The following is a 19,077-nucleotide window of genomic DNA, read 5'->3' on the forward strand; positions in this document are numbered from 1 at the left end:
CAGACAGAATAAATTTAGGTTGCAAATTTCCAGCGGTGACCGGACCAACAACCTTAGCTATACGTTTAGAGCATGCTGAGATAACATGTGAAGAATCACCACAGTAGTAGCACAAGCCATTCCGGCGTCTATGAATTTTCCGCTCATTTCTGGTCAGGATTCTATCACATTGCATTAAATCAGGTGTTTGTTCAGACAACACCATGAGGGAATTTGCGGTCTTGCGCTCCCGCAATCGCCGGTCAATTTGAATAGCCAGTGCCATAGCATCATTCAGACCTGTGGGAATGGGAAAACCCACCATAACATCTTTAATGGCATCAGAAAGACCATTTCTAAAATTAGCGGCCAGTGCACACTCGTTCCAATGTGTCAGCACGGACCATTTCCGAAATTTTTGGCAATACACTTCAGCCTCGTCCTGCCCCTGAGACATAGCCAGCAGGGCCTTTTCTGCCTGAATCTCAAGATTGGGTTCCTCATAAAGTAAACCGAGCGCCAGAAAAAACGCATCAATATCAGCCAATGCCGGATCTCCTGGCGCCAGCGAAAAAGCCCAATCTTGAGGGTCACCCCGTAAGAACGAAATAACAATTTTTACTTGCTGAGCGGAGTCTCCAGATGAACAGGGTCTCAGGGACAAAAACAATTTACAATTATTCTTGAAATTCCTAAACTTAAACCTGTCTCCGGAAAACAGTTCAGGAATCGGTATCTTAGGTTCTGACCCAGGACTTCTGATAACATAATCTTGTATGCCCTGCACACGAGTAGCCAGCTGGTCCACACTTGTAATCAAGGTCTGGACATTCATGTCTGCAGCAAGCATAAGCCACTCTGAGGTAAAGGGGATGAAGAAAAAAAAAAAAAAAAAAAAAAAAAAATGAGAGAGGAGAAAAAAAAACTCAGAATCTTCTTTCTTATAATCCCTCTTTTGCAATGCATTTAACATTTAATATTGGCCTGGCAAACTGTTATGACCCCAATGGCGAGGGTCTCAGAGGAACGTGGAAGTCTGCAAGATACAAAAATCCAGCTCATAGGGCAGTGGTAACTGGGTTGACCATATATCTACTCCTAACGCCAACACTAGAAGTAGCCGGGGGTCATACCTACGTTGATCCTAGATGACTCGCGCCAGCCGGAGAATCTAAATACCCCTAGTAGAGGAAAACAAAGACCTCTCTTGCCTCCAGAGAAAGGGACCCCAAAGCAGGATAGAAGCCCCCCACAAATAATAACGGTGAGGTAAGAGGAAATGACAAACACAGAAATGAACCAGGTTTAGCACAGAGAGGCCCGCTAACTAATAGCAGAATATAGAAAGGTAACTTATATGGTCAACAAAAAACCCTATCAAAAATCCACACTGGAAATTCAAGAACCCCCGAACCGTCTAACGGTCCGGGGGGAGAACACCAGCGCCCTAGAGCTTCCAGCAAAAGTCAGGATACAGATTAGGAACAAGCTGGACAAAAATACAAAACCAAAAACAAATAGCAAAAAGCAAAGTAAATGACTTAGCTGAATAACCGGACCAGGATCAGTAGACAAAAGCACAGCAGATTAGCTCTGATAACTACGTTGCCAGGCATAGAACTGAGTGTCCAGGGAGCTTATAAAGCAACGCCCCTAACTAACGACCCAGGTGCGGATAAAAGGAAAGACAGAAAAACCAGAGTCAAAAAACTAGTAACCACTAGAGGGAGCCAAAAAGCAAATTCACAACACTCTGCACCGTTGATTATGGCCCCATAGATGCTCCTTATAATGCTGTGCCATATATGCTCTGCACCTTTGATTATGGCCCCATAGATGCCCCTTATAATGCTGTGCCATATATGCTCTGCACCTTTGATTATGGCCCCATAGATGCTCCTTATAATGCTGTGCCATATATGCTCTGCACCTTTGATTATGGCCCCATAGATGCCCCTTATAATGCTGTGCCATATATGCTCTGCACCTTTGATTATGGCCCCATAGATGCCCCTTATAATGCTGTGCCATATATGCTCTGCACCTTTGATTATGGCCCCATAGATGCCCCTTATAATGCTGTGCCATATATGCTCTGCACCTTTGATTATGGCCCCATAGGTGCTCCTTATAATGCTGTGCCATATATGCTCTGCACCTTTGATTATGGCCCCATAGATGCCCCTTATAATGCTGTGCCATATATGCTCTGCACCTTTGATTATGGCCCCATAGGTGCTCCTTATAATGCTGTGCCATATATGCTCTGCACCGTTGATTATGGCCCCATAGGTGCTCCTTATAATGCTGTGCCATATATGCTCTGCACCTTTGATTATGGCCCCATAGGTGCTCCTTATAATGCTGTGCCATATATGCTCTGCACCTTTGATTATGGCCCCATAGATGCCCCTTATAATGCTGTGCCATATATGCTCTGCACCTTTGATTATGGCCCCATAGATGCTCCTTATAATGCTGTGCCATATATGCTCTGCACCTTTGATTATGGCCCCATAGGTGCTCCTTATAATGCTGTGCCATATATGCTCTGCACCTTTGATTATGGCCCCATAGATGCCCCTTATAATGCTGTGCCATATATGCTCTGCACCTTTGATTATGGCCCCATAGGTGCTCCTTATAATGCTGTGCCATATATGCTCTGCACCTTTGATTATGGCCCCATAGATGCCCCTTATAATGCTGTGCCATATATGCTCTGCACCTTTGATTATGGCCCCATAGATGCTCCTTATAATGCTGTGCCATATATGCTCTGCACCTTTGATTATGGCCCCATAGGTGCCCCTTATAATGCTGTGCCATATATGCTCTGCACCTTTGATTATGGCCCCATAGGTGCTCCTTATAATGCTGTGCCATATATGCTCTGCGCCTTTGATTATGGCCCCATAGATGCTCCTTATAATGCTGTGCCATATATGCTCTGCACCTTTGATTATGGCCCCATAGGTGCCCCTTATAATGCTGTGCCATATATGCTCTGCAACTTTGATTATGGCCCCATAGATGCTCCTTATAATGCTGTGCCATATATGCTCTGCACCGTTGATTATGGCCCCATAGATGCTCCTTATAATGCTTTGCCATATATGCTCTGCGCCTTTGATTATGGCCCCATAGATGCTCCTTATAATGCTGTGCCATATATGCTCTGCGCCTTTGATTATGGCCCCATAGATGCTCCTTATAATGCTGTGCCATATATGCTCTGCACCTTTGATTATGGCCCCATAGGTGCTCCTTATAATGCTGTGCCATATATGCTCTGCGCCTTTGATTATGGCCCCATAGATGCTCCTTATAATGCTGTGCCATATATGCTCTGCACCTTTGATTATGGCCCCATAGGTGCCCCTTATAATGCTGTGCCATATATGCTCTGCACCGTTGATTATGGCCCCATAGATGCTCCTTATAATGCTGTGCCATATATGCTCTGCACCTTTGATTATGGCCCCATAGATGCCCCTTATAATGCTGTGCCATATATGCTCTGCACCTTTGATTATGGCCCCATAGATGCTCCTTATAATGCTGTGCCATATATGCTCTGCGCCTTTGATTATGGCCCCATAGATGCTCCTTATAATGCTGTGCCATATAGAATGCTCTGCACCTTTGATTATGGCCCCATAGATGCCCCTTATAATGCTGTGCCATATATGCTCTGCACCTTTGATTATGGCCCCATAGGTGCTCCTTATAATGCTGTGCCATATATGCTCTGCACCTTTGATTATGGCCCCATAGATGCTCCTTATAATGCTGTGCCATATATGCTCTGCACCGTTGATTATGGCCCCATAGATGCTCCTTATAATGCTGTGCCATATATGCTCTGCACCGTTGATTATGGCCCCATAGATGCTCCTTATAAAGCTGTGCCATATATGCTCTGCGCCTTTGATTATGGCCCCATAGATGCCCCTTATAATGCTGTGCCATATATGCTCTGCACCTTTGATTATGGCCCCATAGATGCCCCTTATAATGCTGTGCCATATATGCTCTGCACCTTTGATTATGGCCCCATAGATGCCCCTTATAATGCTGTGCCATATATGCTCTGCACCTTTGATTATGGCCCCATAGATGCCCCTTATAATGCTGTGCCATATATGCTCTGCACCTTTGATTATGGCCCCATAGATGCCCCTTATAATGCTGTGCCATATATGCTCTGCACCTTTGATTATGGCCCCATAGATGCCCCTTATAATGATGTGCCATATATGCTCTGCACCTTTGATTATGGCCCCATAGATGCTCCTTATAATGCTGTGCCATATATGCTCTGCACCTTTGATTATGGCCCCATAGATGCCCCTTATAATGCTGTGCCATATATGCTCTGCACCTTTGATTATGGCCCCATAGATGCTCCTTATAATGCTGTGCCATATATGCTCTGCACCTTTGATTATGGCCCCATAGATGCCCCTTATAATGCTGTGCCATATATGCTCTGCACCTTTGATTATGGCCCCATAGATGCTCCTTATAAAGCTGTGCCATATATGCTCTGCGCCTTTGATTATGGCCCCATAGATGCCCCTTATAATGCTGTGCCATATATGCTCTGCACCTTTGATTATGGCCCCATAGATGCCCCTTATAATGCTGTGCCATATATGCTCTGCACCTTTGATTATGGCCCCATAGATGCCCCTTATAATGCTGTGCCATATATGCTCTGCACCTTTGATTATGGCCCCATAGATGCCCCTTATAATGCTGTGCCATATATGCTCTGCACCTTTGATTATGGCCCCATAGATGCTCCTTATAAAGCTGTGCCATATATGCTCTGCACCTTTGATTATGGCCCCATAGATGCCCCTTATAATGCTGTGCCATATATGCTCTGCACCATTGATTATGGCCCCATAGGTGCTCTTTATAATGCTGTGCCCCTTATATGCTCTGCACCTTTGATTATGGCCCCATAGATGCCCCTTATAATGCTGTGCCATATATGCTCTGCACCTTTGATTATGGCCCCATAGATGCCCCTTATAATGCTGTGCCATATATGCTCTGCACCTTTGATTATGGCCCCATAGATGCCCCTTATAATGATGTGCCATATATGCTCTGCACCTTTGATTATGGCCCCATAGATGCTCCTTATAATGCTGTGCCATATATGCTCTGCACCTTTGATTATGGCCCCATAGATGCCCCTTATAATGCTGTGCCATATATGCTCTGCACCTTTGATTATGGCCCCATAGATGCTCCTTATAATGCTGTGCCATATATGCTCTGCACCTTTGATTATGGCCCCATAGATGCCCCTTATAATGCTGTGCCATATATGCTCTGCACCTTTGATTATGGCCCCATAGATGCTCCTTATAAAGCTGTGCCATATATGCTCTGCGCCTTTGATTATGGCCCCATAGATGCCCCTTATAATGCTGTGCCATATATGCTCTGCACCTTTGATTATGGCCCCATAGATGCCCCTTATAATGCTGTGCCATATATGCTCTGCTCCTTTGATTATGGCCCCATAGATGCCCCTTATAATGCTGTGCCATATATGCTCTGCACCTTTGATTATGGCCCCATAGATGCCCCTTATAATGCTGTGCCATATATGCTCTGCACCTTTGATTATGGCCCCATAGATGCTCCTTATAAAGCTGTGCCATATATGCTCTGCACCTTTGATTATGGCCCCATAGATGCCCCTTATAATGCTGTGCCATATATGCTCTGCACCATTGATTATGGCCCCATAGGTGCTCTTTATAATGCTGTGCCCCTTATATGCTCTGCACCTTTGATTATGGCCCCATAGATGCCCCTTATAATGCTGTGCCATATATGCTCTGCACCTTTGATTATGGCCCCATAGATGCCCCTTATAATGCTGTGCCATATAGAATGCTCTGCACCTTTGATTATGGCCCCATAGGTGCTCCTTATAATGCTGTGCCATATATGCTCTGCACCTTTGATTATGGCCCCATAGATGCTCCTTATAAAGCTGTGCCATATATGCTCTGCACCTTTGATTATGGCCCCATAGATGCCCCTTATAATGCTGTGCCATATATGCTCTGCACTTTTGATTATGGCCCCATAGATGCCCCTTATAATGCTGTGCCATATATGCTCTGCACCTTTGATTATGGCCCCATAGATGCTCCTTATAATGCTGTGCCATATATGCTCTGCGCCTTTGATTATGGCCCCATAGATGCTCCTTATAATGCTGTGCCATATATGCTCTGCACCTTTGATTATGGCCCCATAGATGCTCCTTATAATGCTGTGCCATATATGCTCTGCACCTTTGATTATGGCCCCATAAATGCCCCTTATAATGCTGTGCCATATATGCTCTGCACCTTTGATTATGGCCCCATAAATGCCCCTTATAATGATGTGCCATATATGCTCTGCACCTTTGATTATGGCCCCATAGATGCCCCTTATAATGATGTGCCATATATGCTCTGCACCTTTGATTATGGCCCCATAGATGCCCCTTATAATGCTGTGCCATATATGCTCTGCACCTTTGATTATGGCCCCATAGATGCCCCTTATAATGCTGTGCCATATATGCTCTGCACCTTTGATTATGGCCCCATAGGTGCTCCTTATAATGCTGTGCCATATATGCTCTGCACCTTTGATTATGGCCCCATAGATGCTCCTTATAATGCTGTGCCATATATGCTCTGCACCTTTGATTATGGCCCCATAGATGCTCCTTATAATGCTGTGCCATATATGCTCTGCACCTTTGATTATGGCCCCATAGGTGCTCCTTATAATGCTGTGCCATATATGCTCTGCACCTTTGATTATGGCCCCATAGATGCTCCTTATAATGCTGTGCCATATATGCTCTGCACCTTTGATTATGGCCCCATAGATGCCCCTTATAATGCTGTGCCATATATGCTCTGCACCTTTGATTATGGCCCCATAGATGCCCCTTATAATGCTGTGCCATATATGCTCTGCACCTTTGATTATGGCCCCATAGATGCCCCTTATAATGCTGTGCCATATATGCTCTGCACCTTTGATTATGGCCCCATAGATGCCCCTTATAATGCTGTGCCATATATGCTCTGCACCTTTGATTATGGCCCCATAGATGCCCCTTATAATGCTGTGCCATATATGCTCTGCGCCTTTGATTATGGCCCCATAGGTGCTCCTTATAATGCTGTGCCCCTTATATGCTCTGCACCTTTGATTATGGCCCCATAGATGCTCCTTATAATGCTGTGCCATATATGCTCTGCTCCTTTGATTATGGCCCCATAGGTGCCCCTTATAATGCTGTGCCATATATGCTCTGCACCTTTGATTATGGCCCTATAGGTGCCCCTTATAATGCTGTGCCATATATGCTCTGCACCTTTGATTATGGCCCCATAGATGCTCCTTATAATGCTGTGCCATATATGCTCTGCACCTTTGATTATGGCCCCATAGATGCCCCTTATAATGCTGTGCCATATATGCTCTGCACCGTTGATTATGGCCCCATAGATGCTCCTTATAATGCTTTGCCATATATGCTCTGCACCTTTGATTATGGCCCCATAGATGCTCCTTATAATGCTGTGCCATATATGCTCTGCACCTTTGATTATGGCCCCATAGATGCTCCTTATAATGCTGTGCCATATATGCTCTGCACCTTTGATTATGGCCCCATAGGTGCCCCTTATAATGCTGTGCCATATATGCTCTGCACCTTTGATTATGGCCCTATAGGTGCCCCTTATAATGCTGTGCCATATATGCTCTGCACCTTTGATTATGGCCCCATAGATGCTCCTTATAATGCTGTGCCATATATGCTCTGCACCTTTGATTATGGCCCCATAGATGCCCCTTATAATGCTGTGCCATATATGCTCTGCACCTTTGATTATGGCCCCATAGATGCCCCTTATAATGCTGTGCCATATATGCTCTGCACCTTTGATTATGGCCCCATAGATGCTCCATATAAAGCTGTGCCATATATGCTCTGCACCTTTGATTATGGCCCCATAGGTGCTCCTTATAATGCTGTGCCATATATGCTCTGCACCTTTGATTATGGCCCCATAGATGCTCCTTATAATGCTGTGCCATATATGCTCTGCACCTTTGATTATGGCCCCATAGATGCCCCTTATAATGCTGTGCCATATATGCTCTGCACCTTTGATTATGGCCCAATAGATGCTACTTATATTGCTGTGCCATATATGCTCTGCACCTTTGATTATGGCCCCATAGATGCTCCTTAGAATGCTGTGCCATATATGCTCTGCACCTTTGATTATGGCCCCATAGGTGCTCCTTATAATGCTGTGCCATATATGCTCTGCACCTTTGATTATGGCCCCATAGATGCCCCTTATAATGCTGTGCCATATATGCTCTGCACCTTTGATTATGGCCCCATAGATGCCCCTTATAATGCTGTGCCATATATGCTCTGCACCTTTGATTATGGCCCCATAGATGCTCCTTATAATGCTGTGCCATATATGCTCTGCACCTTTGATTATGGCCCCATAGATGCCCCTTATAATGCTGTGCCATATATGCTCTGCACCTTTGATTATGGCCCCATAGGTGCTCCTTATAATGCTGTGCCATATATGCTCTGCACCTTTGATTATGGCCCCATAGATGCCCCTTATAATGCTGTGCCATATATGCTCTGCACCTTTGATTATGGCCCCATAGGTGCTCCTTATAATGCTGTGCCCGTTATATGCTCTGCACCTTTGATTATGGCCCCATAGGTGCTCCTTATAATGCTGTGCCATATATGCTCTGCACCTTTGATTATGGCCCCATAGATGCTCCTTATAATGCTGTGCCATATATGCTCTGCACCTTTGATTATGGCCCCATAGATGCTACTTATAATGCTGTGCCATATATGCTCTGCGCCTTTGATTATGGCCCCATAGGTGCTCCTTATAATGCTGTGCCATATATGCTCTGCACCTTTGATTATGGCCCCATAGATGCTACTTATAATGCTGTGCCATATATGCTCTGCACCTTTGATTATGGCCCCATAGATGCTCCTTAGAATGATGTGCCATATATGCTCTGCACCTTTGATTATGGCCCCATAGGTGCTCCTTATAATGCTGTGCCATATATGCTCTGCACCTTTGATTATGGCCCCATAGATGCCCCTTATAATGCTGTGCCATATATGCTCTGCACCTTTGATTATGGCCCCATAGGTGCTCCTTATAATGCTGTGCCATATATGCTCTGCACCTTTGATTATGGCCCCATAGATGCCCCTTATAATGCTGTGCCATATATGCTCTGCACCTTTGATTATGGCCCCATAGGTGCTCCTTATAATGCTGTGCCCGTTATATGCTCTGCACCTTTGATTATGGCCCCATAGGTGCTCCTTATAATGCTGTGCCATATATGCTCTGCACCTTTGATTATGGCCCCATAGATGCTCCTTATAATGCTGTGCCATATATGCTCTGCACCTTTGATTATGGCCCCATAGATGCTACTTATAATGCTGTGCCATATATGCTCTGCGCCTTTGATTATGGCCCCATAGGTGCTCCTTATAATGCTGTGCCATATATGCTCTGCACCTTTGATTATGGCCCCATAGATGCTACTTATAATGCTGTGCCATATATGCTCTGCACCTTTGATTATGGCCCCATAGATGCTCCTTATAATGCTGTGCCATATATGCTCTGCACCTTTGATTATGGCCCCATAGATGCCCCTTATAATGCTGTGCCATATATGCTCTGCGCCTTTGATTATGGCCCCATAGATGCTACTTATAATGCTGTGCCATATATGCTCTGCACCTTTGATTATGGCTCCATAGGTGCTCCTTATAATGCTGTGCCATATATGCTCTGCACCTTTGATTATGGCCCCATAGGTGCTCCTTATAATGCTGTGCCATATATGCTCTGCACCTTTGATTATGGCCCCATAGATGCCCCTTATAATGCTGTGCCATATATGCTCTGCACCTTTGATTATGGCCCCATAGATGCTCCTTATAAAGCTGTGCCATATATGCTCTGCACCTTTGATTATGGCCCCATAGATGCTACTTATAAAGCTGTGCCATATATGCTCTGCACCTTTGATTATGGCCCCATAGATGCCCCTTATAATGCTGTGCCATATATGCTCTGCACCTTTGATTATGGCCCCATAGATGCTCCTTATAATGCTGTGCCATATATGCTCTGCACCTTTGATTATGGCCCCATAGGTGCTCCTTATAATGCTGTGCCATATATGCTCTGCACCTTTGATTATGGCCCCATAGGTGCTCCTTATAATGCTGTGCCATATATGCTCTGCGCCTTTGATTATGGCTCCATAGATGCCCCTTATAATGCTGTGCCATATATGCTCTGCACCTTTGATTATGGCCCCATAGATGCCCCTTATAATGCTGTGCCATATATGCTCTGCACCTTTGATTATGGCCCCATAGGTGCTCCTTATAATGCTGTGCCATATATGCTCTGCGCCTTTGATTATGGCTCCATAGATGCCCCTTATAATGCTGTGCCATATATGCTCTGCACCTTTGATTATGGCCCCATAGGTGCTCCTTATAATGCTGTGCCCCTTATATGCTCTGCACCTTTGATTATGGCCCCATAAATGCTCCTTATAATGCTGTGCCATATATGCTCTGCACCTTTGATTATGGCCCCATAGATGCTCCTTATAATGCTGTGCCATATATACTCTGCACCTTTGATTATGGCCCCATAGATGCTCCTTATAATGCTGTGCCATATATGCTCTGCACCTTTGATTATGGCCCCATAGATGCCCCTTATAATGCTGTGCCATATATGCTCTGCACCTTTGATTATGGCTCCATAGATGCTCCTTAGAATGCTGTGCCATATAGAATGCGGCTGCAATAAAAAAAAAAATCACATACTCACCTCTCTTCTCAGGACGCCGGCGCTTTCAATATTTACCTGCTCCTCTGCGGCTCCGTCTCCAGCACTGACGCTCAGCAGAGGGCGCGCACTGACTACATCACAGCGCCCTCTAACCTGAGCGTCACTGCTAGAGGACGCTGCAGACGGAGCCGCAGCGGAGCGAGGAGCAGGTAATTATAGCGCTGCGCTCCCCTTACCTGCTGCGGCGCGGTCCCTGCAGTCCCTGGCTTCTCTGGCGCTGCAGCTTCTTCCTGTAATTGAGCGGTCACATGGCACCGATCATTTACAGCAATGAATATGCAGCTCCTCCCCTATGGGGGTGGAGCCGCCTATTCATTTCTGTAATGAGCGGTGCCATGTGACCGCTCAGTACAGGAAGAAGCTGCAGCGCCGGAGAAGCCAGGGACTGCAGGGACCGCGCCAGGAGCAGGTAAGTATGATTACACAGCCCCCGCTCCCCCTCCCCTGCCGACACCCGGGTATATGACTCGAGTATAAGCCGAGAGGGGGACTTTCAGCCCAAAAAAATGGGCTGAAAATCTCGGCTTATACTCGAGTATATACGGTATATATATATATATATATATATATATATATATATATATATATATATATACAGTGGGGCAAAAAAGTATTTAGTCAGTCAGCAATAGTGCAAGTTCCACCACTTAAAAAGATGAGAGGCGTCTGTAATTTACATCATAGGTAGACCTCAACTATGGGAGACAAACTGAGAAAAAAAAGTCCAGAAAATCACATTGTCTGTTTTTTTAACAATTTATTTGCATATTATGGTGGAAAATAAGTATTTGGTCAGAAACAAAATTTCATCTCAATACTTTGTAATATATCCTTTGTTGGCAATGACAGAGGTCAAACGTTTTCTGTAAGTCTTCACAAGGTTGCCACACACTGTTGTTGGTATGTTGGCCCATTCCTCCATGCAGATCTCCTCTAGAGCAGTGATGTTTTTGGCTTTTCGCTTGGCAACACGGACTTTCAACTCCCTCCAAAGGTTTTCTATAGGGTTGAGATCTGGAGACTGGCTAGGCCACTCCAGGACCTTGAAATGCTTCTTACGAAGCCACTCCTTCGTTGCCCTGGCGGTGTGCTTTGGATCATTGACATGTTTAAAGACCCAGCCACGTTTCATCTTCAATGCCCTTGCTGATGGAAGGATGTTTGCACTCAAAATCTCACGATACATGGCCCTATTCATTCTTTCATGTACCCGGATCAGTCATCCTGGCCCCTTTGCAGAGAAACAGCCCCAAAGCATGATGTTTCCACCACCATGCTTTACAGTAGGTATGGTGTTTGATGGATGCAACTCCGTATTCTTTTTCCTCCAAACACGACAAGTTTTGTTTCTACCAAACAGTTCCAGTTTGGTTTCATCAGACCATAGGACATTCTCCCAAAACTCCTCTGGATCATCCAAATGCTCTCTAGCAAACTTCAGACGGGCCCGGACATGTACTGGCTTAAGCAGTGGGACACGTCTGGCACTGCAGGATCTGAGTCCATGGTGGCGTAGTGTGTTACTTATGGTAGGCCTTGTTACATTGGTCCCAGCTCTATGCAGTTCATTCACTAGGTCCCCCCGCGTGGTTCTGGGATTTTTGCTCACCGTTCTTGTGATCATTCTGACCCCACGGGGTGGGATTTTGCGTGGAGCCCCAGATCGAGGGAGATTATCAGTGGTCTTGTATGTCTTCCATTTTCTAATTATTGCTCCCACTGTTGATTTCTTCACTCCAAGCTGGTTGGCTATTGCAGATTCAGTCTTCCCAGCCTGGTGCAGGGCTACAATTTTGTTTCTGGTGTCCTTTGACAGCTCTTTGGTCTTCACCATAGTGGAGTTTGGAGTCAGACTGTTTGAGGGTGTGCACAGGTGTCTTTTTATACTGATAACAAGTTTAAACAGGTGCCATTACTACAGGTAATGAGTGGAGGAAAGAGGAGACTCTTAAAGAAGAAGTTACAGGTCTGTGAGAGCCAGAAATCTTGATTGTTTGTTTCTGACCAAATACTTATTTTCCACCATAATATGCAAATAAATTGCTAAAAAAAACAGACAATGTGATTTTCTGGATTTTTTTTTCTCAGTTTGCCTCCCATAGTTGAGGTCTACCTATGATGTAAATTACAGACGCCTCTCATTTTTTTAAGTGGTGGAACTTGCACTATTGCTGACTGACTAAATACTTTTTTGCCCCACTGTATATATATATATATTTTTTTTTAAGAATATTTCCTTGGAAAACTATGTGTAAATGACAGAGAATTGCTCTATCTAAAAGCTCACATTAAAACGCATTGCAATCAGGTCACATTCACATGTAAATTGGATGTTAATCAGATGCTAGGTGTTGAATTCGGATTGCACTTGCATGAAAATCGCATGACACTAGGGATGGGCGAACTTGAACTGTAAAGTTCTGGGCCCATACCAAACACATAGTGTTTGGTCACAAGGTCCTGAACATGGATTTAGATTGGAAACCAGTGTTACAGTTTGGGTCCAGGGCCTGTAAAAGAAAGCATAAAATGAATAATAAACATTATAATTATACTTACCTGTCTGCATCTGCTCCCGGGGCCGCTGATTACCTTCCGGCGGTATTCACTGCACTCGGCAGTCTTCAGCTTTTTCTGGCAGTGTTCGTGCGGTGACATAGTTTATAAGTAGATTACAGATAAAAGCAGTTTGATTGTCAGTGTCTATATGGCTACACTGCTAAACAACAGTTTCACACAGCCATCAACAATCAAATAGAAATCTGCATGGTGGCATGGTCACAACCCGTGAATCAACTTCTGGGTATTTGGCACTGATTTTCATAAAAATTAAAAAACCCCATTACCTGGGTGGAAAACCTTCCCGACCGACATAGTCACGTAACCATGTTCTTTAAAATACTGTGGTAGTGTGGAGTAATTCCCAGCGTGCTTCCTCCAGTACGAGTTAAAGTCGAACAATCTGGTGGTTTCAGGTCTCCTTCCAGTTAGGAAGGACACTCTACTGGGTGCACACACTGCTTGCTGTAGTACAGAAAAGAGAAGATATATGCTACAAGTTATAGATTTTATTATGGATTAGATAAATACAAATCTGATATCAGAAGACACCTGACAGCAGCTCCAGAGAGTAGATAAATTAGTGAGGAGTCAACAGTTCCTGTAAGACCAAACTTTCTTTGAGCATTTTTCTTGCTTGAAAAGGGGTGCTAAAACATGAATGATGAATGTAAACATGATTGCCCTAGATGCTGGACGTCTCCAGTCCACACCAGGGACATCACACAGCAGAATGGAAATGCAATATTTTCATGCCATATTGATAATAACCTGCTGTCAGCACAATCCATGGATATATCTGTAAACTGTGTGGACAGTAGGTTATTTGTCATGACTCCATTGTCGGGTGACCTGGTGCCAGGGTCTCCTTCCTTGTCCATAACACCAGGGAGCTGCTGTGCACCGTAGTACACCAACCAGACGAAAAAGGCAACACGCAAAAGGGCAACTAAAAATACCAGGCATATGGATATTCCCTCACATATAACAGAGGAATGCACCAGGGAGGAGGGGATGGGGAAAAACCAAAATAAGAGGAGGGAAGGGAATTATTACACTTACAAACCCATGCAACAGTCACAGATAACTCCTCCAAACTTCTTCACATATAACCACCAAAACACCTCTCCTCCAAGCCATGCAGCAAACGCTAGCTCTGACATGGGTTTCAATCAAGACCCAGATTATAAAGGGGATGGGAATAGCTAACCGAGCTCAGCTGAGAGCTCAGATTCAGAGTTTCGAACATGGCCAATTAACCCCTGTTCTGCCAAAAGAAATAAACACCATTAAAAAGAAGGTGAAGTGCTTTTTTTCAGTGCAGGAGTAGGAGTAGGAGCAATCAGACACTGTGGTCTTCTGGCTCCCCTCTGGTGCGGTAACATTATTGTTGCAATGGCATGGAAATATTGTATTTCCATTGAGTTGGGTAATGTCCCTGGTGTGGACTGGAAACATCCTGTCCTCCTTAAGGCAATTATGTTTTACGTGCGTATTTTAGCATCCCTTTGCTAGCGAGGAAATACACAGGCTACTTGGTCTCCGTGAAGACGGGCTGACTCCTTGCTAATTTAATTATAATAGAGGAGCTGCTACCAGTTTTCCAGTGACATCAGATTTTTATTTAGCTAATCAAGAATAATAAATGTCATTACAGTGCAATTATAATTTCACAAATCTATTAGCTTTATAATAATTTATGTTCTGGTCATTTTTAATAAATTGACTGGAATAATCAGATTGATCATGCAATACAGATGAAGTGTTCCCTTAAATTAATGCTCCTGGGTATAGATGCTGCTGTTACTTATTTTGGCACCTCCTGGTGTTATTAACATCTCCTTTCACTGTCCAGCTAATGTATTTAGCATTGATAAGAAACCTCTGACTGCTACTGAGCATGTGCGACCATCAGCACCGGGCAGATGAGGCATCAGAACACCACCAGGGGGAGCTAACTGCAATATTCATACACATCAGAAAACTATGTCCACGTGCCGTGCATTTTTTTTTTTGCAGATTTCTGTTACTGAAAATGAATTTCAGTCATCTGAATGGTGCCGTTTCACCAGCAAGTGCATGGCAAGCCCCAATCAGAAAACATTGGTCCATCATGAGAGTATATTAAGGGTGATGATTTGTAAGATTCCCCATGTATCTTTATAATGAATATAATTCATAATGCAGGTTGGCATTGATAGTATGATGGTATGACAGCTACCGTACAGAACAGTATCAATTCAGGTGATTTATAAAACACATACTGAATATAGAGATGAGGCAGTAAACAGGTACAGTCTATATATATGGGCAGCCTCTCCCGGTTTGCACCAGTCTGGCAATTTGCCTCTTTTCTGGGTGAGGTCCCCGCCGTGGGTTCTTACCTTTCGTCCACTCAATGAAGAAGTGACGCAAATCATGTATGCACCCCTACACAGCAACCCCAGTATCGCCGCATGATCTGCCTCTGTGGCATGTACACCCTTATATTTACGGCATCCACTGACATGAATGGGGTGCCATATATGAGATGTGCCCAGAAAGCAAATTTAGGAAACATTTCTAGAACAGCACCTATGGAAAACTCCATTGTGGTACTGCAGGTGACAACTGCTGAGGTTTTCCCCATTGAGGACACCATGTCTTGCTTCATTTTGAAGGAGGTGCCTTTGAAAAACAGTCTAAGAAAATGGTACAAAATAATAAAAGAAACACTACTGCCCTATTCAGTCCCACCGCCACATCATCATTCACATGAACGCTGCACTGACTTTAGTGGTCACGGGATGTCTTAGTGTTACATCTGAGGCCAATGGTTGGCTGCAGTGGTCACGTAAATGATGGATGTGATATCATAAATGCAAAACTGATGGAGAATACCAGATGGCTGGGGAACAGAATAGGTAATGGTTATCTCATTTTATACCACTTCCTGTACTTTGCCCATTTAAAAAAAATCCTAGACAACTTCTTAGAAGCGAAATTAAAAAAAGCACTCCTCCTCCTCCCAGCAAAGTTTTTATCCTCTTAATACAGTTGTATGAAAAAGTTTGGGCACACCTATTAATCTTAAGCTTAATGTTTTATAAAAATTGTTTTTTTTGCAACAGCTATTTCAGTTTCATATATCTAATAACTGTTGGACACAGTAATGTTTCTGCCTTGAAATGAGGTTTATTGTACTAACAGAAAATGTGCAATCTGCATTCAAACAAAATTTGACAGGTGCATAAGTATGGGCACCCTTATCATTTTCTTGTTTTAAATACTCCTACCTACTTTTTACTGACTTACTAAAGCACTTTTTTTGGTTTTCTAACCTCATTGAGCTTTGAACTTCATAGCCAGGTGTATGCAATCATGAGAAAAGCTACTTAAAGTGGCCACTTGCAAGTTGTTCTCCCGTTTGAATCTCCTCTGAAGAGTGGCATCATGGGCTCCTCAAAACAACTGTCTAATGATCTGAAAACAAAGATTATTCAACATAGTTGCTCAGGGGAAGGATACAAAAAGCTGTCTCAGAGATTTAACCTGTCAATTTTCCCTGTGAGGAACATAGTAAGGAAATGGAAGGACACAGGTACAGTTCTTGTTGAGGCCAGAAGTGGCAGGCCAAGAAAAACATCAGAAAGGCAGAGAAGAAGAATGGTGAGATCAGTCAAGGACAATCCTCAGACCACCTCCAGAGAGCTGCAGCATCAACTTGCTGCAGATGGTGTCATTGTGCATCGGTCAACTATACAACGCACTTTGCACAAGGAGAAGCTGTATGGGAGAGTGATGCGAAAGAAGCCGTTTCTGCAAGCACGCCACAAACAGTCGGCTGAGGTATGCAAAAGCACATTTGGAGAAGCCAATTTCTTTTTGGAAGAAGGTCCTGTGGACTGATGAAACCAAGATTGATTTGTTTGGTCATACAAAAAGGCGTTATGCATGGCGGCCAAAAAACACAGCATTCCAAGAAAAACACTTGCTACCCACAGTAAAGTTTGGTGGAGGTTCCATCATGCTTTGGGGCTGTGTGGCCAATGCCGGCATCGGGAATCTTGTTAAAGTTGAGGGACACATGGATTCCTCTCAGTATCAGCAGATTCTTGACAATAATGTTCATGAATCAGTGACAAAGTTGAAGTTATGCAGGGGATGGATCTTTCAGCAAGACAATGATCCAAAACACCGCTCCAAATCTACTCAGGCATTGATGGAGAGGAACAATTACACTGTTCTGGAATGGCCATCCCAGTCCCCAGACCTGAATATCATTGAACATCTGTGGGATCATTTGAAGAGGGCTGTGCATGCTCGGCGACCATCAAACTTAACTGAACTGGAATTGTTTTGTAAAGAGGAATGGTCAAAAATACCTTCATCACTAGAGGCTGTTATTTTTGCTAAAGGAGGATCTACTAAATATTAATGTCACTATTCTGGTGGGGTGCCCATACTTATGTACCTGTCAAATTTGGTTTGAATGCAGATTGCACATTTTCTGTTAGTACAATAAACCTCATTTCAAGGCAGAAACATTACTGTGTCCAACAGTTATTAGATATATGACACTGAAATAGCTGTTGCAAAAAAAAAAAAAAAAAATTTTATAAAACATTAAGCTTAAGATTAATAGGGGTGCCCAAACTTTTTCATATAACTGTATACAGCAATCATCATATTATACAGCACTGTGTACTTACAATTGCTCATTTTGCATTTCTACCCAGATAGTTCTTCTATTTCCCATCAGATCTATGACATCACTTGATTAATAACTGACTAGCTGAATCGTCCTAAGCTTTATGTAGAAACAGGAGGTCAATTTTCCGTGTACAAGTCATCAGTCACTGCAAAAGTCCCTGATAGGGGAGAGGGGGGAACAGTTTGGTCAGGAGTTGAAGATGAGGATAACTAACTCATGTACAGAAAAGAGACTTCCTGTTTCTAAATAAAGCAGAGAAAAGAATTAACTGAGTAGAAAGGTAAAATGAGCAATTGTAAGTACACAGCACTGTAAGATAAGGGACTGCAAAATATGAAGAGGATTAACACTTTGATGGGAGGAGGCGTGCTTCTTTAAGTAAAGGGAGAACCCTGTTAAAATGATCTGATTAGTATTAGATACACTTGAGAAGATCCCATTGGTGACATATGTGTTCTTCCATAAGTAGTGATTGATTACATGACGCACCCCTCACCTGGGCATAGGCATTTGTAAACAGGACACTATTAGATGCCAGCTGGTCAATGTTCGGAGACTTCACAAGACTGTCACCGTAACAGCCAAGGCTTGTCCGGAGGTCATCGACAATTACAAGGAGCACATTCTTACCGGTCACATCACCTGAAGTGGAAAAGATGATAACCAGTTACACCAAGGGGCTACCAAAAGAGTTATAGTGCCATGGCTATTATCATTTCTATTTTTTCAATATGTTTTAGTCCTACAAGGTGAACGTGTGATCTTTGGATCTCATAAATAATACTCTGCACTACTTACTGTATCTCAGTTAACACCAACTGGCAGCCTATTAGACCATGCCAT

General features: G+C 43.7%; 1 protein-coding gene across 2 annotated transcripts in view; it reads right to left on the reverse strand.

Moving 5' to 3' along the window:
* Positions 1–19,077, reverse strand: part of IDS (iduronate 2-sulfatase) — a 65,502-nt gene that overhangs the window by 44,969 nt on the left and 1,456 nt on the right. For both annotated transcript variants that reach the window (XM_069747047.1, XM_069747046.1), the window contains exons 2-3: positions 18,731–18,876; positions 13,829–14,006 (exon numbers count right to left, since the gene is read on the reverse strand). In XM_069747047.1, coding sequence (XP_069603148.1) covers positions 13,829–14,006; positions 18,731–18,876 — 324 coding nt within the window. The remainder of the gene's footprint in view (positions 1–13,828; positions 14,007–18,730; positions 18,877–19,077) is intronic.

This window comes from Ranitomeya imitator, chromosome 2 (assembly GCF_032444005.1).
Source record: "Ranitomeya imitator isolate aRanImi1 chromosome 2, aRanImi1.pri, whole genome shotgun sequence".
Taxonomy (NCBI): domain Eukaryota; kingdom Metazoa; phylum Chordata; class Amphibia; order Anura; family Dendrobatidae; genus Ranitomeya; species Ranitomeya imitator.